Here is a 27,723-nt window from a genome sequence, read left to right as displayed (position 1 = left end):
TTTGTAATGGTTCAAAACGCATCAAAAAAACGTGACGCATTGTGTGCACACGTCCTGAGGATGCATTCACATGTTCCGTTAACGCAAGCATTTTCAAAAACATCAGAGCAGCTGAGAAGAGGAGATTTACATAATCACCGTGCTGTCAACATTATGTTTACAAAACCCACATGTTAACATAATGTTAATACATGTTAACATTGCATTCATGCATGCGCTTTGTAAACAGAATGTTGACAGCAAAGTAATTTGTCAAATCTTATCCGCTGTTGTGACACGCATGCGTTAACACAAAGAAAACGCAATGCGTGAACGCGCCCTTAGGGTAGTCACACGTACCGCTAGCACTGAGGTTACAAGCATAACGTTAACGCACAGGATCGTGCCTTGGCCCAAACGTATTCACGTTTCCAGTGAAGCGCCTGCAATTGCTTACTGATCACATGCATTTGGGGCGAGTTTGTAAACGCAGCATAAGTGCTACGTGTGAGCGCACCCTCATTGCTGTTTCATTTTTTCTTTTTTTTACAATTTTCCTTACATTTTACACGGAATTGCAAATTGATAATACATTATTAGTTATTGGTTTTCTGCTTCTATTTGGAGCTTATTCTTAGTGTAGCTGTGCTACTATAAGAGATACATGGGTGGCAATGGGTTTTTATTACAAGCAAAGCCCTGCAGAATGCAATGTAACACAGTGATGCGGGTGTATATAGATACATATATAGATATAGGTCGGACATGCTGGCCAGGTGTACTCAGGACTCACCTGTAACTGCTGGATGTCTCCTGCTCCGAGTACAATGAGAGGGGACACTGGGGACAGGAGTGGGCGGGACAGACACCTGGGGACAGGTGTGGGCGGGGCAGACAGATGGGAGAGGCGGGGCATTTCTCCGGCGGCAGCGGAGGCGGGAATGTGCGGCGCTGTGGGCATGCGCCGTCGTTTCCCGCCCTTTACCTCAGATCCCTGCAGACGACATAAGCGTCACCTTCATGAGAGGAAATTCAGCTGTGTGTGTTGTGTACATCACCCGATATCACTCCATCACATCCCAGTCATTGTGTAAATAACTACAACTCCCAGTATGCTGTATCAGTCTCCAGTACCTAATATCTCATGGAACTACAATTCCCAGCATAACGTGTGGTGAAGTCGCAGCCTGCAGTGACACTCGGTAGGCGACTGCACTGTAAACCCTATAACTGCCAGCAGGGTGTGTCAGTGACTAGTATGTAATCTGTGAAAAAAACTACAACTCCCAGCATGTTTCATCAGTCATTGATAACACCCCCCCCCCCGAAAATATTAGGACATTGGACAGTATAAAGCTGTCCCATAAGACGACGGGGGCAATTTTTTTTGGTAAGAGATGCAATAAAACCGCATTTTCTGATTCTCCCATACTATTGTTGTTTCATAAGTTGTTTCATAAGTTGTGTGTCGCAGATGCGTTTTATGACACACGTGGCGTTTTTAGGTCGTTTTTTACTAGTGTGTTTTCAGATCGCACGTATGCGTTTTATGCACTTTGAATTAAGATAATTGGTTAAACCTGTCAAAAACGTATGCATTTTTTAATGCATGCGTTTTTTTACTATCTGAAAACGCGCTAACTAAAAGCGGTCTAAAAACGCCACGTGTGTCACCACCCTAAGGCGACGCTAGCGCATGGGGGGGCGGTCCTCGGCCCGAACGCGCATACGCTTCCAGACAAACACATGCGATCGGCTTATCAATCGCATGTGCGTTCGGGCCGAGGACCTCCCCCTGTTTGCTAGCTTCGCGTTTTGACAGGTTTGACCAATTATCTTAATTCAAACTGGTCAAAAACGCATGCGTTTTTTGACGGACTTCTTAAAAACGCGTTCAAAATGCCACGTGTGCCACACGTCATGTTTCTGGTCAGTTTTTAAACATGCGTCACACGTTCCGCTTTGGTTGCGTTCATAACACGAGCGTTGGGAGTGGGCGTTGGGTTCTCTGGAAACACATATGTGATCGGTCCGAATCCCGCCCCCTGTGCGCTAGCGTCACTTTATGAATGCAACCAAAGCGGAACTTGTGATCGTGCCCTGAAGGCTGCGGTCACATGTTGCGGTTTGTTTGCCTAATTACATTGTTGTTAACATTGCGTTTACAAAGCGCATGCGTTAATGCGTGTGTCAACAGTTTGTTGACACATGGGTTACCATTGCGGTGGCGCTTGCGTGACTGCAGCAAACGCATCACAACAGCTGAACATGTTGCGTTTTGTTTGCGTTTAACGCATTATAATACATGTTCAAGCAGTTTGCACTTTCTTTCTAGTGCAAAGTCAAACAAAAAACTGGTGCAAACACTTTAAAGGAAACCTACCACGTGAAATAGTACTTGTAAGCTTCAAATACCGAGCACCAGCTCAGGGTGAGCTGCTGGCTATATACTAGGGGGCATGGGGCTGCTGGCTATATACTAGGGGGCAGGGGGCTGCTAACTATATACTAGGTGGCTGCTGGCTATATAATCCTGTGATCAATACTGTGACCGTGGGATCTACATACCTGCAAAGGGAGGGGTCTGCTGGCTATATACTTGGGGACAAGGGGCTGCTGGCTATATACGAGGGGGCAGGGGCAGAGGTCGCGATAACGCCTCTGCAAGTGTCATAGATGCGTTTAAAGGCTGATCTACTCCCCCAAAAGATCACCAAGCCTATAAGTACGCTTGGTGATTTTCCTGTCTGAATGTTAGCTGCCGCTTCCAAGCGGTGAGGGGCGCCGGCTGCGATCCTGCAAAATATTCTCTGCAGGATCGCAGCGCAGTGTCTGGAGGCAGGACAGGGAGGGACTTTCTGCTCACTGTCCGAGCCTCTCCCGCGGGGCGCTGAGCGATAGGTGAGGAGATGGAGGAGCCGAGCGGGGTGAGGGGCCGAGCGATAGGTGAGAGATGGAGGAGCCGAGCGGCGGGTGGGGGAGGGATATCTGTTAGGGTGAAGGCACACTAAAAACGGCCCAAAAACGGCCTAAAAACGCCATGTGTGTCTTCACCCTTACCGGGGCTGTGCTCCTGATCGGTGTACGATCGTGCACACAGCCAGTAACAGGATCGTGCTGTCTATGTGACAGCCCAATCGTGTACTGTGACAGGGGACAGATAATAATCGGCCCCCTGTCACAGCAGCCCCTGTATACAGTGAGAGGCTGCAGGGAAGGTGCTGTGCATCCTCTCTGCAGCTCTCTGTATATAAATCACTGATGACAGTGATCCAATGGGCTCTTACCTTTAGATCATTGTTATCTGTGATCTATATTTGAGTATATTATATGTTCCATTTCTAAATGTGCCCCTGTAAAAAAAAAAAAAAGTTATGTTCCCAAACTCCAGAAAATAAATTAAATAAAAATTCAGCAGCATCAGCCCCAGACTGGTCTGGGGGCCGCCATCAGCCATAGTCCGCTCTGTAGACAATAAGGCTGCATTCATACAAACATATGCCCGCCAAGCCGTAGCCGTGCAGACATGCGTTTAGTGCCATGGAGAGGAGGAAGGGGTGACCCCTTCCCTCTCCATTGAAATGCATTGGGTAATGTCCTTTTCCCGTGTATGGAGCGGTATCGCTCCGTGCGGCGATTGCCTTCTACTGGGGACCTAAAAGCCGCAAACTTGCGGTTGTACATACGTCCCCCATATGGTGTGAATGTAGCCTAAGAGCGATGCCACACATGGCATTTTTGGTCCGTTTTTAGTCAGTTTTTCCCAATTAAACGGACTGAAAACGGAGGTTTAAAAACGGACATAAAACGCCATGTGTGACATCACCCAAGGGTGAGGTTATTACATACATTTTCAAACACATCACAACAGATCTGAGAAGAGATTTGCCTAATTGCATTGCTGTTAACATTTCATTTACAAAACGCAATAGAATTGCGTTGATGCATGCGTTTTGTTAACACAATGTTGACTGCAATGTAATTATGCAAATCTCTTCTCAGCTGTTCTGATGTGTTTGAAAACGCCATGTGTGAAGACACCACAAAAATGTTGTGCAGCACTTGTTTAATACATACTTGCTTTTTGAGGGCGCATTCACACGATGCGTTGCGTTTTTCACACATTCCAAAGGCTTGAACCTTGATCACCTGTTGAAGTAACATTGCGTTTGCTAAAACCCAATGTTATAAACAATAGAAGAGGTTGCTGGGCACAATCCAAAATTTGTAGAGTCCCAGGAGTAGACTGCCTTACGGTGGTATGTCCTAATATGGGGAGTCCCAGTAGACGGACCAAGCGGTGGTGCTCAGCTGAAGAAAAGACAATCCATAGAGACCAAATGCAAGAAGAAAAAGCGGCACTCACCGTAGCGTGCAAAACAAGTCCTTTATTGTAGGTGCAGGGTACAGGGAAGTAGCGGGGCCTGGCGACGGGCCGTTTCGCGCTTGCTAGCGCTTTCTCAAACCGTTGACGTCATCCGCCCCCGACTCGCACAATATATGCGTGGACGCCGGCGGATGTGGCCAAGGGAACAGTGTAAACATACGTTGCCGTTAAAAATTATAGACATAGCGTACAAACAAACGTTAAAAACACAGTAAGTGTTAGCTAAAAACAACTATAACAGGCAAAGCTCTACAGAAACCTACTTTCTATATCTATTTTAATCTTCTCTAATTCGTTACCCGTGGTGTATCGAAGATCTGTCACAACTGAAATAAGAACGTGATGGCTAGTACTTGAAACGGACAGGGCAAACAGTGGAACATACTGAAATCATCTATATCGCATGTCCTCAATATGTCTATACCATAAATATCATCAAGCATTTACTTTAATGTATAAGGGATAATTAGAGAAACACACTGTAATCATTTTTGTCATTCATCCCTAGTCTCCCCATGGCATTGAATTTAATAATACATTTGCTCTCTTGTCTGAGCAACTCTCGATTTCTGTCTCCTCCAAGGGGGTCCATTTTGACCGATAGAATACCAGCAAATTTTAAGACTCCAGGGTCCCCTCCATGATGGTTTCTGACATGCTCGATAAGTCTAGGGCACCCCTCTCCTGAACTAACAGATTTATAGTGCTCTCGAAATCTTACATAAAGTCTGCGAATAGTTTTCCCGATGTAAAAACACCCACAGGGACAGAACACTATGTATACTATGTAAGTGGATTTACAAGAGATAAAGGAATCTACTTTCTGGGTGACACCCCCAAACTGAATAACTTTAAGTTGGCCGTTGTACGCACAAAATTTGCAGTTTCCACATTTATAGTTGCCCTTAGGGATGCCCCTCTCTAACCAGGTGGAATGTGAGGTGGAAAACCGGCTCCGTACAAGAGCTTTTCTAACCGTGGGGCAACGTCTAAAGGATACACAAGGACGTTCAGTGACTGCCTCCCTCAATTGTGGGTCCTGTTTGAGGATACCCCAGTTTTTCCTTATAGCTTGGCGAATGAGGTTCTCACAGGGGTTGAATTCAAAAGAAAATGTAAATTTTCTCCCCTTAGTCTTATCCTCCTCCCTTCCATTGGTCCTATTCACATTGTTAACTCGCAATAACTCCTCTTGGGATTTTTTCATGACCTTAGTATATGCTTCTCTCAATATTTTTTCCGGGTATCCTCTGGCTAAAAGCCTGCTTTTTAGCTCCTCCGCCTGTCTCTCGAATCGTGTATTGTCACTATTTATCCTCCGAAGCCGTAAGAATTGGCTATAAGGTAGTCCATTTTTAGTGTGTGCGGGGTGGAAGCTATCGAAGTGGAGGAGGGAGTTGGTGGCAGTTTTTTTACGAAAGGTGGTAGTACAGAGCTCCCCCTCCACTTCGAAGACCCCTACGTCCAGAAAATCAAGAGTCTTGTCCCCAAATACTGCAGTAAAGCGCATGCCCATACTGTTTTTGGTGTTGAGATAATCAACAAACTCAAAAAATAATTCCCGGGAACCCTCCCATACAATGAAAATGTCGTCCACATAACGATAAAAGGCCTTCATGTTCGAGACAAAGGGGTTGTCCAGAGAAAAGATGTACCGGTTCTCGAAACATGCGAGAAACAAATTAGCAAAGGTACACGCAACGGGGGTACCCATTGCGGTACCAGTTCTCTGGACAAACCATCTGTCATCGAACATGAAGGCGTTATGGGACAATACAAATCGTAGGCTTTCACACACAAATTCTACGTAATGAGGATTCTTTTGTGCGTTTACCAAGATATCATGTATGCATTGGACTCCCTGGTCCTGTGGGATGCGGGTATAAAGACTTTCTACGTCAATTGATGCTAGGGCATAGCCCTCCTTCCAATGAAAATCCTTTATTATTTTTAGAAAGGAGTTGGTATCCTTAAGATATGAGGGTACTCCAAGTAAAAGGGGGCGGAGAAGCCAGTCGAGATATTGTGACAGGGGTTCGGTTAAAGAACCGATCCCTGCCACAATCGGACGACCAGGAGGGGTAGACAAAGACTTGTGGACTTTGGGTAAAAAATACCAAACCGGGTATTTGGGACATAACGGTAGTAATTTAGTGGCAGTGTGTTCAGACAAAACCCCCACTTCGACACTACGACGTAAAAATGTGCGGAGGAGTGCCTGATATTTAATAGTGGGATTGTGATCCAAGGGAGTATAGGTATCAAGATCCCCCAACTGTCTTAATGCCTCATTTCTATAGTATTCTCTGGTCATAATGACCACGTTGCCCCCCTTGTCTGCTGGTTTGAGAATATACTCCTCCAGAGACTGAAGCCAACGGAGAGCAGAAATTTCACCAGCCGATAGATTCTGGGGGTTAGTGGGATAGATAAGAGCTTTTACATCCTCCTTGACACGTTGGTAAAAAATGTCAAGAGGAGAACCAGCAGACAGGGGGGGACAAAACGTAGACTTGGCACCTTTTTTGAAAGCCTCAATTTCTAAATCGACATCGTTAGTAGAGTTTTGCTCAGGAGTAAGGTCCTCAAGATCTATGAGGTTCTCAATAACTTCCATATCTAGAGAGGAGGAGCTGCCCGGGGGAGAGAAACCCAGGGGGCCAACTGTTACAGGAATCTCGCCCTCTCTAGGTACGTGACTGGCACCACTATGGTCCTGGAAGAACTTAAATAAGTTAATTTTGCGAATGCTTTTATACAAATCAATATCAAATTGGACAGTATCAAACTTGTTGGTGATCGAAAAGTTAAGACCTTTAGTTAATAATGATATGCAGTCTTCAGATAATGATAGATTAGTCAAATTGATGATGTTGTTAGATTTAACAGAGTCAGTTAACCCATTATTGTTATGTGAAACAATAGAATCAGGGACGGTCCCCCAAGAATGTCCATATACAAAGTCAGGAAAATCATGGTTAGTAGATGATGTCTCTATGTTAGTAAGATCGGATACTACGTCATACGAAGGGGGAGTAAGGGAACTTACTGGATCTAGCGCCAGGATACCTGCTTGCGCTTGCGATCTGGATGCCAATTCTTTCTTCCTCCGTCTCCCCCTCCTGATGCGTTTCCTAAAGGGGCAGTCGATGAGAAATTTGCAACGCTACTATCAGCGCATGGGACTCCAGATGGATTGCTTCCTTTGTTTTTTTGTGTGTCATCTGATAGGCTTGAATCCGATTCGGTGGTCCAAAATTCAGTATTTTTTGTGCGTTTTTTTTCTCTGGTTATTTCCTCCTTTTCTAAAATTTTGTTTTTTCAGAGTTCCCCACTCGAAAATCAAGCCTTGTTCAAAGTCCATTTTATCTCGTACGAACTTGTCACGTTTCTTTTCTTTAACCTCCATTTGTGTAAACACAAGTTTCTTCTCCAATTTTTTGGAAAACATCATGAATTGGCTTTCCCCTAGTCTTGTCCTGAGTTCTGATTTTGCCTTGAGGAGATCCTCCGTAATCTTGGCATACTCTGTCTCGTTTCGACTCATGACTAACCGCATGATGTTTAGCGAATGCTGCAGGTGCAACTCTTTCCATCTATTCATAAAAATGGGATCATCTTGGTATTGAGCAGCCGACTTAAACACCCTTAGTCCTCTCGGGACTCGATTACTGTCACTATAGGACTTCAGGGAGTGATTTGTCCAAAACAATCGGATTTCTTTTTCAGCAAGTAGAGAGATGCGATGTTCCAGAGCCTTAGTGCTCATCATAAGTAGGTTATCTTTCGTGTTGCACTGCTCAAAAAAGGCACCCGCATCTTCCCTTCCTGTACTTAGTAGCACCTCTGGTGACTCTGCTTCGGACATATTCTCCAGAGTTAATTGTGGCAAAATTACTATACTCCGGTTTCTTCCTAGGACGTGCTCCACCCAATGTTACTTCAACATGTGAAGCCTTTGGAATGCGTCAAAAACGCATAAAAAAGTGACTCAATGCATCGTGTGAATGCGCCCTAAAGGGATTTCCCAAGAATTCAAATTGGGCCCTATCCCGTGGATATGGCCTAACTTGAATTTGTGGGAAAACCCTTTTAAGCACAGAAAACAGGAGCTGTAACTTTTTCCTTGTATTAATAGACGTCTCTTAACACTATATATACGCCTAGGAGTTATATATTTATTAATGAAAATTTCGTACTCCTCCTCGGTTAAAATACTCCTCAAAAATTGTGAGAGGAGTATTATTACCCTTCTGGAAAAATGTTAGGGCTGCTGGCTATATACGAGGGGGCATGGGACTGCTGGCTATATACGAGGGGGCAGAGGGCTGCTGGCTATATACGAGGGGGCATGGGACTGCTGGCTATATACGAGGGGGCATGGGACTGCTGGCTATATACGAGGGGGCAGGGGCTGCTGGCTATATACGAGGGGGCAGGGGCTGCTGGCTATATACGAGGGGGCAGGGGCTGCTGGCTATATAATAGGGGGCTGCTGGCTATATACTAGGGCGCAGGAGGTTCTGGCTATATACTAGGGGGCTGCTAACTATATACTAGGTGGTTGCTGGCTATATAATCCTGTGATCAATACTGTGACCGTGGGATCTACATACCTGCAAAGGGAGGGGGCTGCTGGCTATATACTTGGGGACAAGGGGCTGCTGGCTATATACGAGGGGACAGGGGGCTGCTGGCTATATACGAGGGGACAGGGGGCTGCTGGCTATATACTAGGGGACAGGGGGCTGCTGGCTATATATGAGGGGGCAGGGGGCTGTTGGCTATATACGAGGGGGCAGGGGGCTGCTGGCTATATATGAGGGGGCAGGGACTGCTGGCTATATACGAGGGGGCAGGGGCTGCTGGCTATATACTAGGGTCAGGGGCTGCTGGCTATATACTAGGGGGATGCTGGCTATATACTAGGGCGCAGGGGGTTCTGGCTATATACTAGGGGGCAGAGGGTGCTGGCTATATACAAGAGGGCAGGGGGCTGCTGGCTATATACTAGGTGGCTGCTGGCTATATACTAGGGGGCATAGGGCTGCTGGCTATATACTAGGTGGCTGCTGGCTATATACTGGGGGCGCTGCTGGCTATATACTAGGGGGCATAGGGCTATATACTAGGGGGCTGGGGGCTATATACTAGGGGGCTGGGGGCTGCTGGCTATATACTAGGTGGCTGCTGGCTATATACTGGGGGGCTGCTGGCTATATACTAGGGGGCTGCTGGCTATATACTAGGGGGCAGGGGGCTGCTGGCTATATACTAGGAGGTGTGGGGCTGCTGGCTATATACTAAAGGCAGGGGGCTGCTGGCTATATACTGGGTGTAGGCTGTGACCAATGCATTTCCCACCCTAGGCTTATACTCAAGTCAATAGGTTTTCCCAGTTTTTTTGTGTTAAAATTAGGTACTTCAGCTTATACTCAGTTTGGCTTATACTGTACTCGATATACTGTAAATGGTATATAAACACAAAGCTGATACAGGCAGTCCCTGGGTTACATACAAGATAGGGTCCGGAGGTTTGTTCTTAAGTTGAATTTGTATGTAAGTCGAAACTGTATATTTTATAATGGAAGTTCTAGACAATTTTTTTTCTTTTGCCCCAGTGACAATTGGAGTTTAAAAATTTTTGGTGTAATTGGACCAAGAATTATCAATAAAGCTTCACTACAGACACCTTACAGCTGATCATTGCAGTCTGGGACTATAGTAAAGCATCCAGAGAAGCTTCACCAGAGATCACAGTGGGCAGAGGGGTCCGTCTGTAACTATGGGTTGTCTGTAAGTCGGGTGTCCTTAAGTAGGGGACCGCCTGTATATGGTAAATGTTAGCAACTAATTTGGGTAAAAAGACTATCTGTTTGAAAAACAGAACATTTAAAATTTTGAAAATAGCTTTTTTAACCCCTTCAGTACCGATCCACATAAATATACGGCAGCTTTTACTGTGACAGATTGCAAAAAGGATGTTTTTTACGTCTTGACAGTGGCCAACAGCTATGTCTCCTGAACTCCTAGAAACACAATTCTGGTGTCAAATGAAACTAGATAATCTCCCCTTTTATATGCTTCACAGAGCCAGATATATCTACCCTTAAAGTTGCACTAAAATGTACAGTTTTTTTTATTGCTGATTGTAAATTAAACCCCTTATCACCGACACTAGTTTTCAGCTTAACCCCTTCCCGACATTTGACGTAGCATTACTGCATGGCGGGACGTGCGTTCCCGCAATATGCAGTAATACTACGTCAAGCTTCTGGCGCCGGCCCCTTGACGGAGCTGGCGCCAGAAGCTACGGGTATCGGCTATATATTATAGCCAACACCCGTGATCGGAGATTTCTCGATCGCTGCTGTTAACCCCTTACACGCCACGGTCCGGGGGGGTCCGTGGCAGCATGCTCAGTGTGTCACCTAATACAGTGTAATACATCTGTATTACACTGTATTAGGTGAAGAATAGCTTGAACAAGCGATCAGTGGATAGCTTGTTCGAGCCAATCTGTAAAAGTAAATACAAAAAGTTAAACACACTTTTTAATAAAAAGAAATAATTCAATAAAGTTAAAGTCCCCTAAACACAAACATTCCCTATACACATATAATAAAGTAAAAAAAAAAATGAAAATCACCAAAACCCCCCACATATTTGGTATCGCCGCGTCCGCAACAATCTGTACAATAAGTCAGAAACATTATCGGACCCGTACGGTGAACGCTGTAAAAACAAAACCCGAAAAACTTTGCAAAAATTTAAATTTTTCATAAAATCCCTTCACAAAAATGTTCCAAAATGTGATAAAAAAAAGTTTTGTGCACCAAAATGGTACCACTGAAAAGGCAACTCAACACGTAAAAAATAAGCCCTAAAGCAGCTCTGTCAGCCAAAAAATATTTCAGTTATATCTCCAAAAAGATGGTGATGCAAAAACAAATGAGATTTTCTTTATATTCGTTTTCTTCCGGTAAAATTGTAGAAATATATAAAAAACTATATAAATGAGGTATCACCGTAATCGTAGTGATCTATAGAGTAAAGATATTATAGTACAATGTACAACCCCAAAAAGAAACCCAAAATTGACAATTTTCTTTTCCTCCATACATTAAAGAGTTAATAAAATTTCATCAAAAAGCTACAGACCCACTAAATGAAGTATTTGTAAAGTGCATCTCATGTTGCAAAAAGTAAGCCCTTATATGCCCAAATTGCCAAAAATAAAGATTGTATAGCCATTATAAAGTGACAATGAATAATCTGCTGTGAATGGCGCAGCTTCCCTCTGATGCCCTGGCGTGTGCCCATACAGCAGTTACCACCACATATTGGGGATTGGGTATCAAACTTTGTGGAGCGTTTTGGTATTTTATCCACTGAGAATTTGTACATTTTATGAAAAACAAATTCATTTAGCCAAAAAAATAATAATTTCGAAATTGCATCCGATTTTGTTTTAACCCCTGTAAAACAATTAAAGGGTTAACAAACTTCATAAAAGTTATTTTACGTACGTTGAGGGGTGTAGTTTCTATAATGGGGTAATTTATGGGGTTTTACTTTTATTTAGGCCTCTCAAAGTGACTTCAAACCTGAGCAGGTCCCTCAATAGCGGGATTTTGCGTTTTTTATGAAAATGTGAAAAATTGCACCTGACGTTCAAAGCCCCATAACATCCTACAAAAATGAGCATATGTATAAAAAACCACGCAGGCATAAAGTAGACATTCGGTGAATGTTAAAAAGTAGAACATTTTGAATTTCGAAAATTGAGAATTTCTCTAAATTTTCACCAAATATCTGATTTTCTCCTAAATAAATGCAAAACATACCACCAAAATTTTTTAACCAACATGAAGTATAAAGTGTCACGAGAAAACGATTTCAAAATCACTTGGATATGTTAAAGCGTTCCAAAGTTATAACCACTGATAGTGACACAAGGCAGATTTGAAAAAATGGGCCATGTCAGGAAGGTGAAAAGTGGCTTCGGCGTTAAGGGGTTAATGACCAGACTCGATTTTTCAAATCTGCCCTGTGTCACGATAATTGGTTATAACTTCTGAACCCTTTAACATATCCCGGTGATTTTGAGAGTGTTTTTCTCGTGACGCATTGTACTTCATGTTAGTTGTAAAATTTAAGTGATATTATTTGCGGGATGAGATACAATGTATAGATAATTATTTTTGAGGGTCTATAGATTATTCACAAGAATATTAATATTAACTACCGTATATACTCGAGTATAAGCCGACCCGAGTATAAGCCGAGACCCCTAATTTTACCACCAAAAACGGGGAAAAACTACTGACTCGAGTATAAGCCGAGGGTGGGAAATGCATTGGTCAAACCCCCCCAGTAGTATACAGCCTGCCAGCCCCCAGAAGAATACAGCAGCCCCTAGTAGTATACAGCAGCCCCCAGTAGTATACAGCAGCCCCCAGTAGTATACAGCAGCCCCCAGTAGTATACAGCAGCCCCCAGTAGTATACAGCAGCCCCCCTGTAGTATACAGCAAGCCCCTAGTAGTATACAGCAAGCCCCTAGTAGTATACAGCAAGCCCCTAGTAGTATACAGCAAGCCCCTAGTAGTATACAGCAAGCCCCTAGTAGTATACAGCACAGCCCCTAGTAGTATACAGCAGCCCCTAGTAGTATACAGCAAGCCCATAGTAGTATACAGCAGCCCCTAGTAGTATACAGCAGCCCCTAGTAGTATACAGCAGCCCCTAGTAGTATACAGCAGCCCCCTGTAGTATACAGCAGCCCCCTGTAGTATACAGCAAGCCCTTAGTAGTATACAACAGCCCCTAGTAGTATACAGCAGCCCCTAGTAGTATACAGCAGCCCCCAGTAGTATACAGCAAGCCCCTAGTAGTATACAGCACAGCCCCTAGTAGTATACAGCAGCCCCTAGTAGTATACAGCAAGCCCATAGTAGTATACAGCAGCCCCTAGTAGTATACAGCAGCCCCTAGTAGTATACAGCAGCCCCTAGTAGTATACAGCAGCCCCTAGTAGTATACAGCAGCCCCCAGTGGTATACAGCAGCCCCCAGTGGTATACAGCAGCCCCCAGTGGTATACAGCCTGTCCCTAGTAGTATACAGCCTGTCCCTAGTAGTATACAGCCTGCCCCTAGTAGTATACAGCCTGCCCTCACGGCCCTTAAAAAAATAAACTTAAATACTCACCCTCCGATGTCGTCGCGACTTACCGATGTCCCCGATGTCAGCGCTTCCCGTCTTCTTTCTTCTCCGCGGCTCCTCTTCACTCTTCTCGCGCCCATGCTTTCTTCTAGCAGGCGCATACTATGTCGATGATAGAAGAAAGAAGAAAGAAGAGGAGCCGCGGAGAAGAAAGAAGACGGGACGCGCTGACATCGGGGACATCGGTAAGTCGCGCCGACATCAGGGAGCCGCGCTGACATCGGAGGGTGAGTATTTAATTTTATTTTTTTAAGTGGGTAATTTTTTTGGGTAATACACTCGTGTATAAGCCGAGGGGACGTTTTTCAGCACATTTTTTGTGCTGAAAAACTCGGCTTATACACGAGTATATACGGTATTTCAAGGGGACACAAACAGAATCATCAATTTTTATTTTGGATTTTTTGCACCCCCCCCCCCTTCCCGCTCACCGTAACGTAAAAATTATATTTCGTCTTTATTCTCTGGTTCACTACGAATAGGTAATACCTCATTTATATAGGTTTTCTTATCTTTGCTCAATTTTACTGAGCAAAACCAATATTGGAGAAACTCACATTTCTTTTTATCGACAACTTTTCAGGGCCATAACTTCTGTATTTTTCTGTTGTTAGATCTGGTTGAGGGCTTATTTTTTTGCAGAGCTGTGGGGTTTTTTTTACGCCGCTCAGTTAGCGGGTTCAATATTGATTTAGATTTATTGTACAGATTAATACGGATGCGGTGATACCAAATATGTACTTTTTTTGTGTTTTATATACTTTATTTGCATTTTATGTGTAACTGGGGAGATATTGGGACTTATTACTTATTTATTTAATTATTATTATAAAATTATTTTGATCTTTTTTTTCTCTTTTTTTTACATTTTCCATCCTAAGGGTGAAGACACACATGGCGTTTTTAGGCCGTTTTTTGCAAACGCATACGTTTTTGACCAGTTTGAATTAAGATAATTGCTCAAACCTGTCAAAAACGCATGCGTTTTTCAAAAACGCATGCGTTTTTTAACGATCTGAAAAAGCACTAACTAAAAATGGCCTAAAAACGCCATGTGTGTCTTCACCCTTTGGCTTGAACAAGCATTCATCCAATCGCTTGTTCAAGGCTTTATACTGCAATACACTTCTATTGAAGTGTACAGTGTAAGTAACTGTACAGTTACATACAGCCATGTCCTGCCAGGAGGCGGAACCCATCAGGACGGGGAGCCGGCAGCGTTGGGGCACTTGCTGGACCCCTGAGCTGCGGAGGAGGGATCGGATCCCCCGGTAACCTCAAGGGGGATGGGGGTGGGTCCGATCCACGGTGGACTTACTTACACGGCGTGTAAGGAGTTAAACACTCGGGATCTGAGATTTTTCGATCCCAGTTGTTAGCGCTGGGTCTGGGATGTGATATCACAGCCCGGCACCAGACTGACCCGATGTCTCTAAATCTTCTTCTGACACGCCGCCGAAGAAAGGTATCACGTCAGAAGAAGTACTCTTAATGACCGCTGTAAAAAGCCGGTAGAGTGGTCATTAAGGGGTTAAGAGTGGATCTCTCTGGTTCAGTTTAGCATCCATACACAATCCATATATCATATGAAAGAGGAGAAGCGCGGAGCCCCAGCACAGAAGCGACAGGGCCTCATTATCATAATTTTATAATTGTTTTTTTCAGCAATACCACTCAGAGATTAACCAAGATCTGATCCTGCATCAGTGAAGCTACAGCATTCTCAAGCTACGTTTGCTTCATACTGCATCAAATCAAATGTTAGATTTTCTTTAAGTACAAACCTAAAGAACCTATCGTGCGCGTAACCCGGGGACTGCCTGTAATTAAGTAAATCACCTCTCCTCAGCTGTTGTAATGCGTTTGAAAATGCAACCAAAACGCAACCTGTAAACGCGGCCTATGGGGCCCCCAAAATGCCAAATCGGCCCTGGGTGCAATTTTAAATAAATTACAGTACTACAGTACAGTACTACAGTACCTCGCTGGAAAACATATCTGTGTGCCAAGTTTTTGATGTGGTTGCAGCTTGTGAAACAGTGATACAATGTGCAGGGATTTCTTCTATAAAAAGCAAAATAATATGAAAATATCTCAAATATTACAATACTTTTTTTTATTTATGTTCAATAAGTGCACCTTCTGCAGTTGTGATTCATGTCTTTTCTCTCAGAGAACAGCAGGTGGCGCACTCCCATCACTACTGGATAGGATGGCCATGGCTGATGGATTATGTACTATAATGAATGGTGAGTGGGTCGTATTTTATAGAACTGTTTACTATCTCACACTACTTGTGCTGCTCTGTGTCATACTAAATGTCAGATGGGACCTGCGTAACATTGCAACACTGGGAGCTAGTGCTATATTCTGAACCGGGTGCAGATAATTCACATACCATAGTTGTGAAAATGTTAACACAGCTGCTTAAACTTCCAGCTATGAAAATAAACATAATCATGCCAACCATGCGCATAGTAAATATGCAAAATGCATGCATTTTCAATGCGTTTAAAAGCGCTCCTAGAATGTACCATAAAATGGCCACAGATGGACTGTCATGTTATTCCTTACTGTCCATAAGCATTCGTCCTGCCAGGACCTTATGATAGTATTCTTGAATAGAAGATTATGGTCTTGGCAGGGTGAATGCTCATGGACAGTTAGAGATCACACAACTTTTTTTAACCCCTACAGGATTTTTTTTTTTTAAGGTCTGTGCTGGTTGTCCACTGTAACCAGTTTTAAGAAATTGCAAGTCCTGGAGGACAGACTGAAGGCTGTTATGACAATGGATCGTCGCTTCCTGATGACATCACTGGGAATGATCATCCCGCCAAAATGCTGCTTGGCTGGTGGCATTTAAAGGTTAACATCCGTGATCAATGTCAGCATCAATTGCTGCAGTGTCCAGTGGTTGTTTGCTGGTGTTTACCGTGAGCCTTCTACAAACATCCTTAACATCACACGTCACATGTCATTAAGGTGTTAAACGCTTGTGTTCAGGAACTAGTACAGTGTTTTGCTGGTTAACAATGCAAAACACATGTTGCTACATACCGAACACAAGTACTTGGGTTTAAATGAATCTGCGTACCGGTGTAAGGGTGTGTCCCTTTGTGCGTTTGTGGTGCATTTGTAAAAACATTGAAAATGCATGCGATTTTGCAGGTGAATACAATGATAACAGTCTCATCACCCCAAGTGCCCGCACATAATAGACATTTCGGACATATCCACAGATTTAGGGCTTATTCACACATCCATACATTAAAATCTTGCACAATTTATGTTCTCCCGGAACAACACGAGATCCTACTGATATAAATGTGATTTTTTTGTATGCTTGATCAATTTTTCACAAATCCTATCCTTTTTTTCCTTTAAAAAATCCTATAGTTTCTAATGATAATAATAAATCTTTATAAAGCACCTACAGATTATGCAGCGATGCACCAGGCATGTCAAATTGGTCCACTCTGTATGAGTGAAAAGCACGAATAGTGTTTGGACGCCATCTATATGCTTCTTATGACTTTATTGGCAGTCATGGGTCTGCAAAATGAACCCCTGCGTTTTCAAAGATCAAAAACACAGATGTCTGAATACAATGATTAAAGTCAATGGGCCCTTGTGCTCACTGTGGTTAACATGTGCCACACGTGCCTAGTAAATACAGAATAGTGAGTAAGGCCTTGAGGCTGCGTTCACATGTAGCATTTGCCTTGCATTTAGAAATGATAGACAAACCTTGTGGTCAGTGCTTGGCCCAATCACAAATGCTTTTCCATTGAAATGCATGCGGTTGGTAATGAGCACCCCCTGTCTTGCATTTAAAAGATGCAAAACAACGGGTGCTCGTTACTAATCACATGCGTTTGGAAACGCATGGCTAGGTGCACCATCATATGATGTTCTGCCTGTCCATCCAGGTCATATTGTGGTCCATTGTCCCCATTCTTCAAAGCCCATAGACTGCAGTTCTTCCCAGAGGGTGTCTCTCTATGCTGCCGCGGCCTAAATGGCTATAGCCCCAATTCTGCTGATGAGCACCATCTGTACCAGGTGACTGTAGCAGGGCATCCAGTTTTGGCAGTGGTGAATTCTGAAAGTCGTGTGACCCCGATACCGTCACAGGGGGCTGAATTGGAGACCTGTGCATATATGGGGACATAAAGGAAAACCCTACCACAATTGTTAACCTTCAGACCCCTTGGGAGCGACACAGCATGAGACAGGGGTTGTCATAAACTTGCCCCATTATTTTCTCTTGGGTCAGGATTGCCCCATGTTTTGGACTTTTTTTGTAAACCAAGGGTTGAGGATCCATTTTCCACAAGTTATTTCTGTGTCACCTGGTCAGTTCTTGGTACGGAGACTCGAGTTCCTGCCATAGGGGTGACCACCATAGAAGAAGATGATAGTTTGTAATTTCCCCCAGATGTGATGGTAGGCGAAGTTGAGGAGGCAGTGACAACGTCGGCACCGCACAACTCCAGGACCCCACTCAGGGAAAATGTGGTAGAGATGAAGGGAGCTTGTAATTACAAATGGAGGTTAGTCAATTATGACTAATCAACCTGAGCTGGATCACTAATACACAGCAGCTGTGGGTGCAGCAATTGATTATTCTGCCTTCAGGCACCACCCAGGGATTACATCATCATCTTCTACAGAGAAAAACTCACGTGCTAGGAGAAGTGCTGAACCAGCCATAGAAGGGAGACGGCTTCATTATCATGTTATAATTGTTTTATCAGCAAAACCACTCAGCTCAGGGATTACCCAACATATGATCCTGCATCAGTGTAGCTACAGCAGTCGCAAGGTATGTTTGCTTTATAATGCATCAAATCAAATGGTATGTTTCCTTTAATCCCGGGGATGGGGTACTTGTGCTAATCTACGCCGTATAGAGTAAATTTCTTTCCAAATGGCAGGAACCATATGAGGTTCAAGAGAAAATAGGGTAAGTGAACTACCAGATTCGTCAGACATATCATGTAAATTTGTTAAAAGCCTGGAAAGACAAAGAGAGTCTCTTTACAGAGATAGCTCTGGCTAGTCCACCTCCTGCTATACCCTCCAGGTTATAGTGGCTGCCGAGGTACGGATAGCAGATACTCTTACCGAAAAGGCTTGAGAGTTTGTAGCCAGAAATACAGATCTGTTCTCAGAGTTCCCGGGTACACGTCTGTAATCAAACATGACATTGTCACAGAGCCAGGGATAAAGGTGAGATCAAGGCCGTACCAAGTCCCAGAGGCTCATAGACCACCCAATTCAGAGGAGGTTCAGAAGATGGTGACTTGGGGATTTTTTTTACAATTTTAGAAAATTAAGCAAGGTGTCTAAATTTGACGTCCATCCCATGCCACAAGTTGACAAGCTTGTTGAGAGAATAGGAGGAGCTCGGTACTTCACTACTCTAGATCTTACCAAAGGATATTGTCAGATAACCTGACAGCACTAAAGAGAAGACAACCTTACACAGGGGCATAGTGGGGCATTTATCAAACGTTTTTAGTTTATTTTTTATTATTTTTTACAACGTTTTTAACGTTTGCTGTGCCTTATTTGCGACTTTTGTTGTCTTGTCATGTTGTTTTTTTTTTCAGTGGAGCACCTGATTTGTCAAGATGTGGACATCTGAAAAAGTTTTACATCTTGGCGCAAATGCAATGAAAAGTTGTAATTTTTTTGTGCAAATATCCTCCAGTCAAGAGCAGGCGTAGGAAAGGGGTTGCTTAAACATTTGAGATTTTTTTTGTCTCAAAAATCTGACAAATGACTCCGCTATTCAGATCACAAGTATATTTAATTGACATAGGGGGTAGACGGCACAGACTTAAAGGGGTTTTCCCACGAACACAAATTAGGCCCTATCCACAGGGCCCTATCCCCACAGTTCACAAAAACGTGGGGTCCAATGGGGTCCCTCGTGCCTCCGTCGGACCCCTCATCGCTCCGTCAAAGTAATGGAGCAGACGGCCGCCCATGACTGATCTGCTCCATTAATCTCTGCGCAGTGCTCGGCGATCTCCATCAGCACCATAGAGATTAATGGAGCAGAACGCTCATGCGCGGCCGTCTGCTCCATAAGTCTGAGGAGCGGCAAGGGGTCGAACGGACCCCACGTTTTCGCGATCTGTGGGGTACTCGGCATTGAGACCCCCACAGATCAGCAAGTTAGGCCCTATCCTGTGGATAGGGCCTAACGTGCCTTCATGGGAAAACCTCTTTATCCAAAATGTTTTGAATCTAGTGAGCCATTCCAGCATTTTACTTTATATTATTAGAATAATTTCTTATTGACGTATTAAAGTGACCTCCCTACAGCCAACAAATGACAACAGCGGACAGAAGAATAGTGTGACAGAGACTCCAGAATTCAAGCTAATTTTGCAAGTAGTAGGGAGGCTATAATAGGGGTAGAAAAGGGGGAATAATCTGTCTATTGTGTTGCTTTTCTCTTTATGATTGACATCCGCTTTTGAAAAGACACCTTGTAAGTGAACCTATATACATGCAGTCACTACACATATTAGTTGTCTGGGTATACCTTTGCATTGCCACATTTTTCTTTTGGTTTGCTACTGGTCTTTTCTGCAGTGTTCTGTCCTTATAGATGATACATTTCATTGGTAGCTTGCCTCTTGTGATATGAACAATGAACAGAATGCGAGAAGCAGTTTCCACTCCTGGGAAATAAACAGATCATTAGGTTGAAATATACTGCAAATACCATGTGCATAATATGGGCTCCAGCCATCTGAACAGATTACAGCAGACGGAAAAAGGCAGCTCTCCTTCTGTGCCAAATCCCACTAAGAACTCACATACTAGGATGATACAAGTTCATGCGTCTAATGACAGACATGGTTGTTTTTTTAGGGGACAATATATTATATAATCTGCAATGGAAATTGTAATTACAAAACTCTTGATGTTGTAAACATTAACCATTGCTCTTTCTCTATTCTTGGATGGGGTTGTGCAGTTTATGAGATGTACCGTATATACTCGAGTGTAAGCCAAGTTTTCATCCCTGCTTGCCGGCAGCGCCAGGTCCTAGCGCTCTAGTGGTGCACACATTATGACGTTGTCAGAGGTGTGCATAATTAGCAGCCCGGAGAGGCGACTGGCTAATTATGCGGGTTTTTTTCTAGGTGATATCAATGGGGCAGATTTATCAAGCTGTTTGAAAGTCAGAATTTTTCTAGATGCCCATGGCCACCACTCACAGCTCTCCTTTAATTATTCATGAGCACTGGTAAAGTTTAAAGCTGAACTGTGATTGGTTGCCATGGGCAGCTACAAATATTCTGACTTTCAGACAGCTTGATAAATCTGCCCCAATGTGTTTATTATGTATCATCCCCTTACAAGAATGAGAGAGGTAATTTAGAAGCAGACCACAGACCTAGACCCAGTGAACAAGAATGTGTCCCCTGAAACAGAAATTGTTCTTAATGGGAAGTGTAACCATTTGTATGCAAATAAAGTTTCTATTCTTTTTCATTCAATGCAAGCTTCACCAAAAATTGGGAAATCGTTATGTGAAGTGTAACTGCATAGAGAAATGGATTATCTCTTTATGTCTTGATTTAACCCCTTAACGCTGAAGCCACTTTTCACCTTCCTGACACGGACCATTTTTTAAAATCTGACATGTGTCTATTTAAGTGGTTATAACTTTGGAACGCTTTAACATATCCAGTTGATTTTGAGATTGTTTTTTCGTGACACATTGTACTTCATGCTGGTTGAGAAATTTAATAAATATATTTAGTATTTATTTATGAAATAAATGGAAATTTGGCAAAAATTTTGAAAAAAACAATGTTTTCCAAATTCAAAATTTTCTACTTTTTGGAAAGTTGGTCATATCACTAAAATAACTTGATAACCAACATTTTCCATATGTCTGCTTTAACTTGGCATCATTTTTCAAACATCTTTTCCTTTATTTTGGATGTTAGGAGGCTTATAACTTTAGGTGCAATTTTTCAGATTTTCACGAAAATCATCAAAACCTACTTTTGGAGGGTCAATTTAGTTAGAAGTGACTTTATAAGGCCCACATGACAGAAACCCCCCACAAATGACACCATTTTAGAAACTACACCCCTCAAAATATTCAAAACAACCTTTGGGAATTTTGTTAACCCTTTGAGCGTTTCATGAGCGTGAAAGATAAATGAAAGTGAAATTAGAGAAATGTAATTTTATCTTACTATAGATTCATTGAACACTAAAATTTGCACCTTCACAATGGGTTAAAAAGGAAAATGCATTTTACAATGTTGAGGGCAATTCCTCTTGAGTATGCCAATACCCATTTTGTCACTGTACCCTGCTGTACGGGCACAGGGGGGCACTTGGAATGGAAAGAGCGTTGTTTCGTTTTTGCAGGGTAAATATGGCTGAAAAAGTTTACATGTGTCAGGATGCATTTGGAGAGCCATAGTGGTACCAAAACAGAGGAAAGCCCCAACATGAGACACCATTTTGGAAAGTACACCCCTTGGAGAGTTTAGCAAGGTGTAATTTGTGTATTTTCCCCAACAGGTGTTTGATTCAATTAGGCCCCAAAAGGGAAAAAAGGTGAAAATTTTCTAGAAAAAGTCACTTTTACCCCAAATTTTTGTAAGTCACAAGGGATAAAAGATGAAACAACCCCATAAATGTGTAAAACTATTTCTCCTAAGCACAGAACTGCACCACTTTTGCATATAAAGTGTTGTATGGGTGCAAAGTAGGGCTCAGAAGGGAAAGAGGGGCTTTGGCCTTTTAGAAGCCAGATTTAACAATCATCCTTTACATGTGTCAGGATGCATTTGGAGAGCCCTAGTGGTACCAAAACAGAGGGGAACCCCAACAAGTGTCACCATTTTGGAAAGTTCACCCTTTGGAGAATTCAGAAAGGTGTAATATGTGTATTTACCCCTACAGGTGTTTGCTTCAATTAGGTCCCTAAAAGGAAAAAGGTGAACATTTTCCCAAAAAAGTCACTTTTACGGCTAATTTTTGTATCCCATAAGGCATTAAAGACGAAACAACCCCAAAAAATGTGTACTAGCATTTCTCCCGAGTATAAAATTGCCCCACACATGCAAATAAAATGTTGTATGGGTACGCAGTGAAGCTCAGAAGGGAAAGAGGGGCGTTGGCCTTTTAGAAGCCAAATTTGACAGACATCCTTTACATATGTCAGGATGCATTTAGAGAGCCGTAGTGGTACCAAAACAGAGCGGAACCCCAACAAGTATCACCATTTTGGAAAGCACACCCCTTAGAGAATTTAGCAAGGTGTAATATGTGTATTTGTCCGTAAAGGTGTTTGATTTAATTAGGACTTAAATAGATAAAAGGTGAACATTTTCTTATAAAGGTCATTTTACTCCTAATTTTATATAGCCACAAGGGATAAAAAAATGTAATAACCCCCCAAAATGTGTAAACCTATTTCTCTCGAGTGTAGAAGTACCCCACATGTGTATATAAAATGTTGTATGGGCGCACAGTAAAAGGAAAGGGGAATGTTTGCCTTTTAGAAGCCAAATTTGACAGAAATGTTTGACATGCATTTGGAGAACCCTAGTGGTATAAAACAGATAAGAATCCGAAAAGTGACCCTAATCTTTGAATGCACACCCCTTAGAGAATTTTGCAATGTGTAATATATGTATTTGCCCCTACAGGTGAATGATCCAATTAGGCCCGAATCATTAAAAAGGTGAAAATTTTCCTATAAATGTCACTTTACCCCTAATTTATGTAAGCCACAAGGGATAATATATTAAATAACCCCAAAAAAGGTGTAAAACTATTTCTCCCGAGTGTAGAAGTACCCCACATGTGCATATAAAATGCTTTATGGGCGCACAGTAGAGGAAAAGAGGGATGTTTGTCTTTTAGAGGCCAAATTTGTAAGAAATCCTTCACATGTGTCAGGATACATTTGGAGAGATGTAGTGGTACCAAAACAGAGGAAAACCCGAAAAGTGACCCTAATTGTTGAATGTACACCCCTTGGGGAATATAGCAAGGTGTAATATGTGGTGTAGTGTAATACACGTGGCGAAATGAGCATTTTGAACATATAGGTGGTTTCCAAATATGATGTGCAATGAAGTCCGAGATGGAAATTGCAATTATTTTTGGAAAGTTCAGTGCCCGTTATGTGGCGCCCCTTATGAAATAATGGAGGGGTATAGGGAGAAACGCGACATAACAGTTGTTACAATTATTCATTTTACCGAAATTAATTCACAATAGGTTGGGCGTGAATTGTGAATGTTTAGTGTATAAGGAGGTAGAATAGACCAGGGGACCAACTAAACTTTTGTCACTCTGGAGGTGTCGCAGGTCTATTAGTAGTATGTAGTGTCCATCCTTACTCCTCTTTTGGAACAGACTCTTTATTGAGTCCTACCATTAGAAGCAGCAGAATTCACCGGGAAAATGCTGTCCTGGCAAAACACAGGAACATCTAAACCAGAGGTACTGGGGCCCCGTCCTTCTTGTCCCAATATTAGTTTCCTAATATCTTCCTCTTGAAAACAGAGAAATGATACGGCAGGACGTGCACATTGGAACAGCTCGTAAGAGTTGTACAGCATCATCTGAACAATGTGCATGGCCAGCGCTTTTGTACCATATCTTGGTTTTTCGTAGGGAAATTATCGCCAAGTGTTGCTCTTATTCACCCTAGCGATGCCCATTGTGACGAATATTGCTGCTTTTGGCTGGACCATATCGACCAGCAAATAGCGACAAACATGGACAGAGGGGGGCAACAAAACCCCTCTGGACCGCAAGGCAAAATTGGTGGCTGTCAGGAACAGCCGCCACCCTGCCCCGATCACCGTGTCTATAGACATAGTGACCGGTATTACTGACGTCATAAGTAAATTCACTGCTATCGGCTCGTCTGAATTGATGAGCCAATAGCAGCGATAATAAACTGGGGGTGTGTGGGGGGGACGTAACCCTTCTGGTCCATGGGGCAGGATGGATGGCTGTCAGGAACAGCCGCCGTCTTACCCCGATCAGTGAACAGCCGCCGTCTTACCCTGACCGGTGTTGGAAAGTCACTACCCGCCGCACCGTTCTATAACAACGCTCGTTGGGAATAGGCTATACAATCTTTATTTATTTTTTTAAGCAATTTAGACAAATAAGGGCTTATTTTTTGCGAGACGAGATGCACTGTAAAAAAAACCTTAATTTTAGTGGGTTTTTAGCTTATTGAAGAAATTTTATTAACTTTTTACGTGTGGAGGAAAATAAAATCATCAATTCTTGTTTTGGATTTTTAGCATTTTTTTGGGGGGTTGTTCACTGTAGCATAACAATAATATATTATCTTTATTCTACGGATCACTACGATTACGGTGATACCTCATTTATATAGTTTTATTTATATTTGTCCAATTTTATTGAAGGAAAACTAGAATAGAAAAAATTGCATTTGTTTTAGTATTGCCATTTTTATAGTGGCATAATTATAGTATTTTTTGGTTTACGGAGCTGGTTGTAAGCTTATTTTTTGCGTGACAAGTTGCTCTTTTTATCGGTATCATTTTGGTGCTTGTAACTTTTTCGGATCAATTTTTAGAACATTTTTTGTAAAGCAATTTGATAAAAAGTTTTAATTTTTGGCAAGTTTTTGGTTTTTTTTTTTTACCACGTTCACCGAGCGGGTCCAATTATGATTAGAATTTATTGTACAGATTGTTACGGACGCGGCGATACCAAATAAGTGGGTTTTTTTCGTGATTTAGTGTTTTTTATACTTTATTACTTGTGTAAAGGGAAATGTGATGTTTGGGGGGACTTTCACTTTCTTTTATTATTTATTTTTACTGTAAAAAACCTTTATTTATTTATTTTTCCTTTTTTTACAGTAAATGACATCTAAGCTTGAACAAGTGATCTTCTGATCACTTGTTCAAGCTTTTTTACAGGTTACACAGTGCAATACAGATGTATTGCACTGTGTAATGTAAGACACTGAGCATGCTGCGCATGCCCAGTGTCTTACAGCCGGGTCCTGCCAGGAGGCACGGACCCGGCACCGAGAAGAGGATCGCGCAGCCCCGGGCACCGGCAGTCCTGGGGCTGCGATCGGAGGAGCGGACCCCCCCGGTAAGCGCCGCGGGGGGGTCCGATTCGGATTTAAACAACTTTAAATGCCTCTGACACGCCGCGGTCAGCGCGACCGCGGCGTGTTAGGGGTTAACACCCGCGATCGGAGAAATCTCCGATCGCGGGTGTTAGAGGCGGGTGTCAGCTATAACATATAGCCGACACCCGCAGCTTCTGGCCCCGGCTCCGTTCAGGAGCCGGGGCCAGAAGCTTGACGTAATAATACTGCATTTTGCGGGAACGCACCTCCCGCGATGCAGTACTATTACGTCAAATGTCGGGAAGGGGTTAATGGCGCATTTACACAAACGTATGTCCGATGGGCCGTAGCCAGGCGGACATACGTCTGGCGCCATGGAGAGGAGGAGGGTTGACGTCTCCCCTCTCCATAGAGATACGCGGGGCAGTAACACAGGGAAATATAGGACATGTAATATTTTTTCCCCGTGTACTAAACGGTATGGTGCCGCACGTGTGCCCATTGCTGCCCCATGGGGGACGTTTATAGACCCGTAAGCTTGCGTGAATAAGAATGCAGCCTAACAATGAATTCACTGGACGAACTGTTAACTGGGGGCATTTAAAATCAAAAGCAAAATCGGATGGCTTAAGTGGAATATGAACCTCCTCTCCTTTGGTACACTTCAATTAACTGTAGAAACAGGTTGTTAATTAAAGAGAACCCATCAGGCAAATTAATCCCCTAAACTAAATATATTTTCATAAACTGCCAATAGAAATAATTACCTTTATCCCTTTATTGACTGTAAACTTAAACAATGTGATCCTAAAGCTGTATGCAAATGACCTGGGAGATGTCCAATGAGTCATTATCATATTCAAGCTGTCCAGCTTATTCATAAGTGGGAGGCACAGCCACACCCCAGGTGCTTGACTGACAGCCTGTATAATGGTGTGAGGTATAATGGTGCAATGGCTCCTTCATGTGTTTCCTGGTGCTGGCACCCCCTGCAGCCTGTGTGTGTATAGGAGAGATGGCTCCAAGCAGCCATGTTATAGTAGAACATGTCAGGTACTTGTGTAGTTGATGTCTGTGCCTCACACATGCGTATGGGAGAAGAGCATGTCAGCAGATAAAGCACAGACACCGGCAATGCTTTACTATACATTACACACAGACATGAGCAGGGGGAGGAGAGGGGAGGGGGGACAGGGGTGACATCACTGCCTCTGACCATGTGACCAGCCTTGTTTACATAATAAAGAAAAGATGATTTTATAATGATTAATGTATGAATTGATGAGATAAAGGCTGGGATGGATCCTTGTGAGCTGCTCCAACAGGTAGTGGTGACAGAAATAGTGACACAGACCTGATGACAGGTGTCCTTTAAGAGTCTTGTTTCATTACATAGCTTTGGTGGATCCAAATTTCTCAAAAGCAAAATAGGTGCTCCAGGTTTAAGAAAAGGTTCTGAGGATGAAGTCTTTGTAGTGGCACGGCGGTCACTCGTTCGTCTGAATGTAGCCTAGGGGGCTCAATTTTGTGCTGCCTCAGGATTTCAATTTATTTAGCACTATATTGGATGTCAACAAATTTACCCCTAATATTACGGTTAGAAAACATTTTTCTGCTGTAGAGAAAGAACTGACTAAATTAAAAATAAAAGATTAAAAAGTTTAAACATCATGATAATTTGTCCAAAGGGGAAAAATTAGCCCTGGATCAATAAAGGGAGAACAAAGGTACAGTATTGTAGACTGCGCAGCAGACAAAGGGTTGGGCAACAGTTGTCCTAGATGCGGCCCTATACAGTAAACTAAATAAAGAAATCTTGAGTGTTTCTACTACTTACCATCTACTAAATGGTAACCCTATATCTCTCTTAACAAGAAACATTAGGTAAACTTCTAGATGAGGGTCTTTATTTAGGAGTATTAAATAAAGAAAAATTTTCTATATGTGCACAAGAATACATTCCCCACCCCATGTCTCCGATTGCGGCTGGTATCGGAA

At 42.9% G+C, this 27,723-nt stretch overlaps 2 protein-coding genes across 3 annotated transcripts in view; one reads left to right on the top strand and one right to left on the bottom strand.

The window, feature by feature from the left end:
* The window catches only part of CCDC187 (coiled-coil domain containing 187), a 49,710-nt gene extending 48,804 nt beyond the window's left edge, over nt 1–906 (bottom strand). Inside the window, exon 1 of the mRNA XM_072124463.1 lies at nt 773–906. The gene's annotated coding sequence lies outside the window, so the exon portion shown is untranslated. The remainder of the gene's footprint in view (nt 1–772) is intronic.
* Nucleotides 907–966: 60 nt separating this feature from the next.
* Nucleotides 967–27,723, top strand: part of GPSM1 (G protein signaling modulator 1) — a 290,121-nt gene continuing 263,364 nt past the window's right edge. Inside the window, exons 1-2 of one of the 2 annotated variants that reach the window (XM_072124469.1) lie at nt 967–1,181; nt 15,766–15,841. In XM_072124469.1, coding sequence (XP_071980570.1) covers nt 15,825–15,841 — 17 coding nt within the window. In that variant the 5' untranslated portion in view covers nt 967–1,181; nt 15,766–15,824. Of the gene's footprint in view, nt 1,182–15,765; nt 15,842–16,306; nt 16,461–27,723 lie in introns of those variants that run through there. The other variant, XM_072124470.1, reaches the window with a different exon arrangement.

This window comes from Engystomops pustulosus, chromosome 9 (assembly GCF_040894005.1).
Source record: "Engystomops pustulosus chromosome 9, aEngPut4.maternal, whole genome shotgun sequence".
NCBI lineage: Eukaryota > Metazoa > Chordata > Amphibia > Anura > Leptodactylidae > Engystomops > Engystomops pustulosus.
The sequence above is the reverse complement of the archived record's forward strand: the minus strand, read 5'-3'. Positions and strand labels throughout refer to the sequence as shown.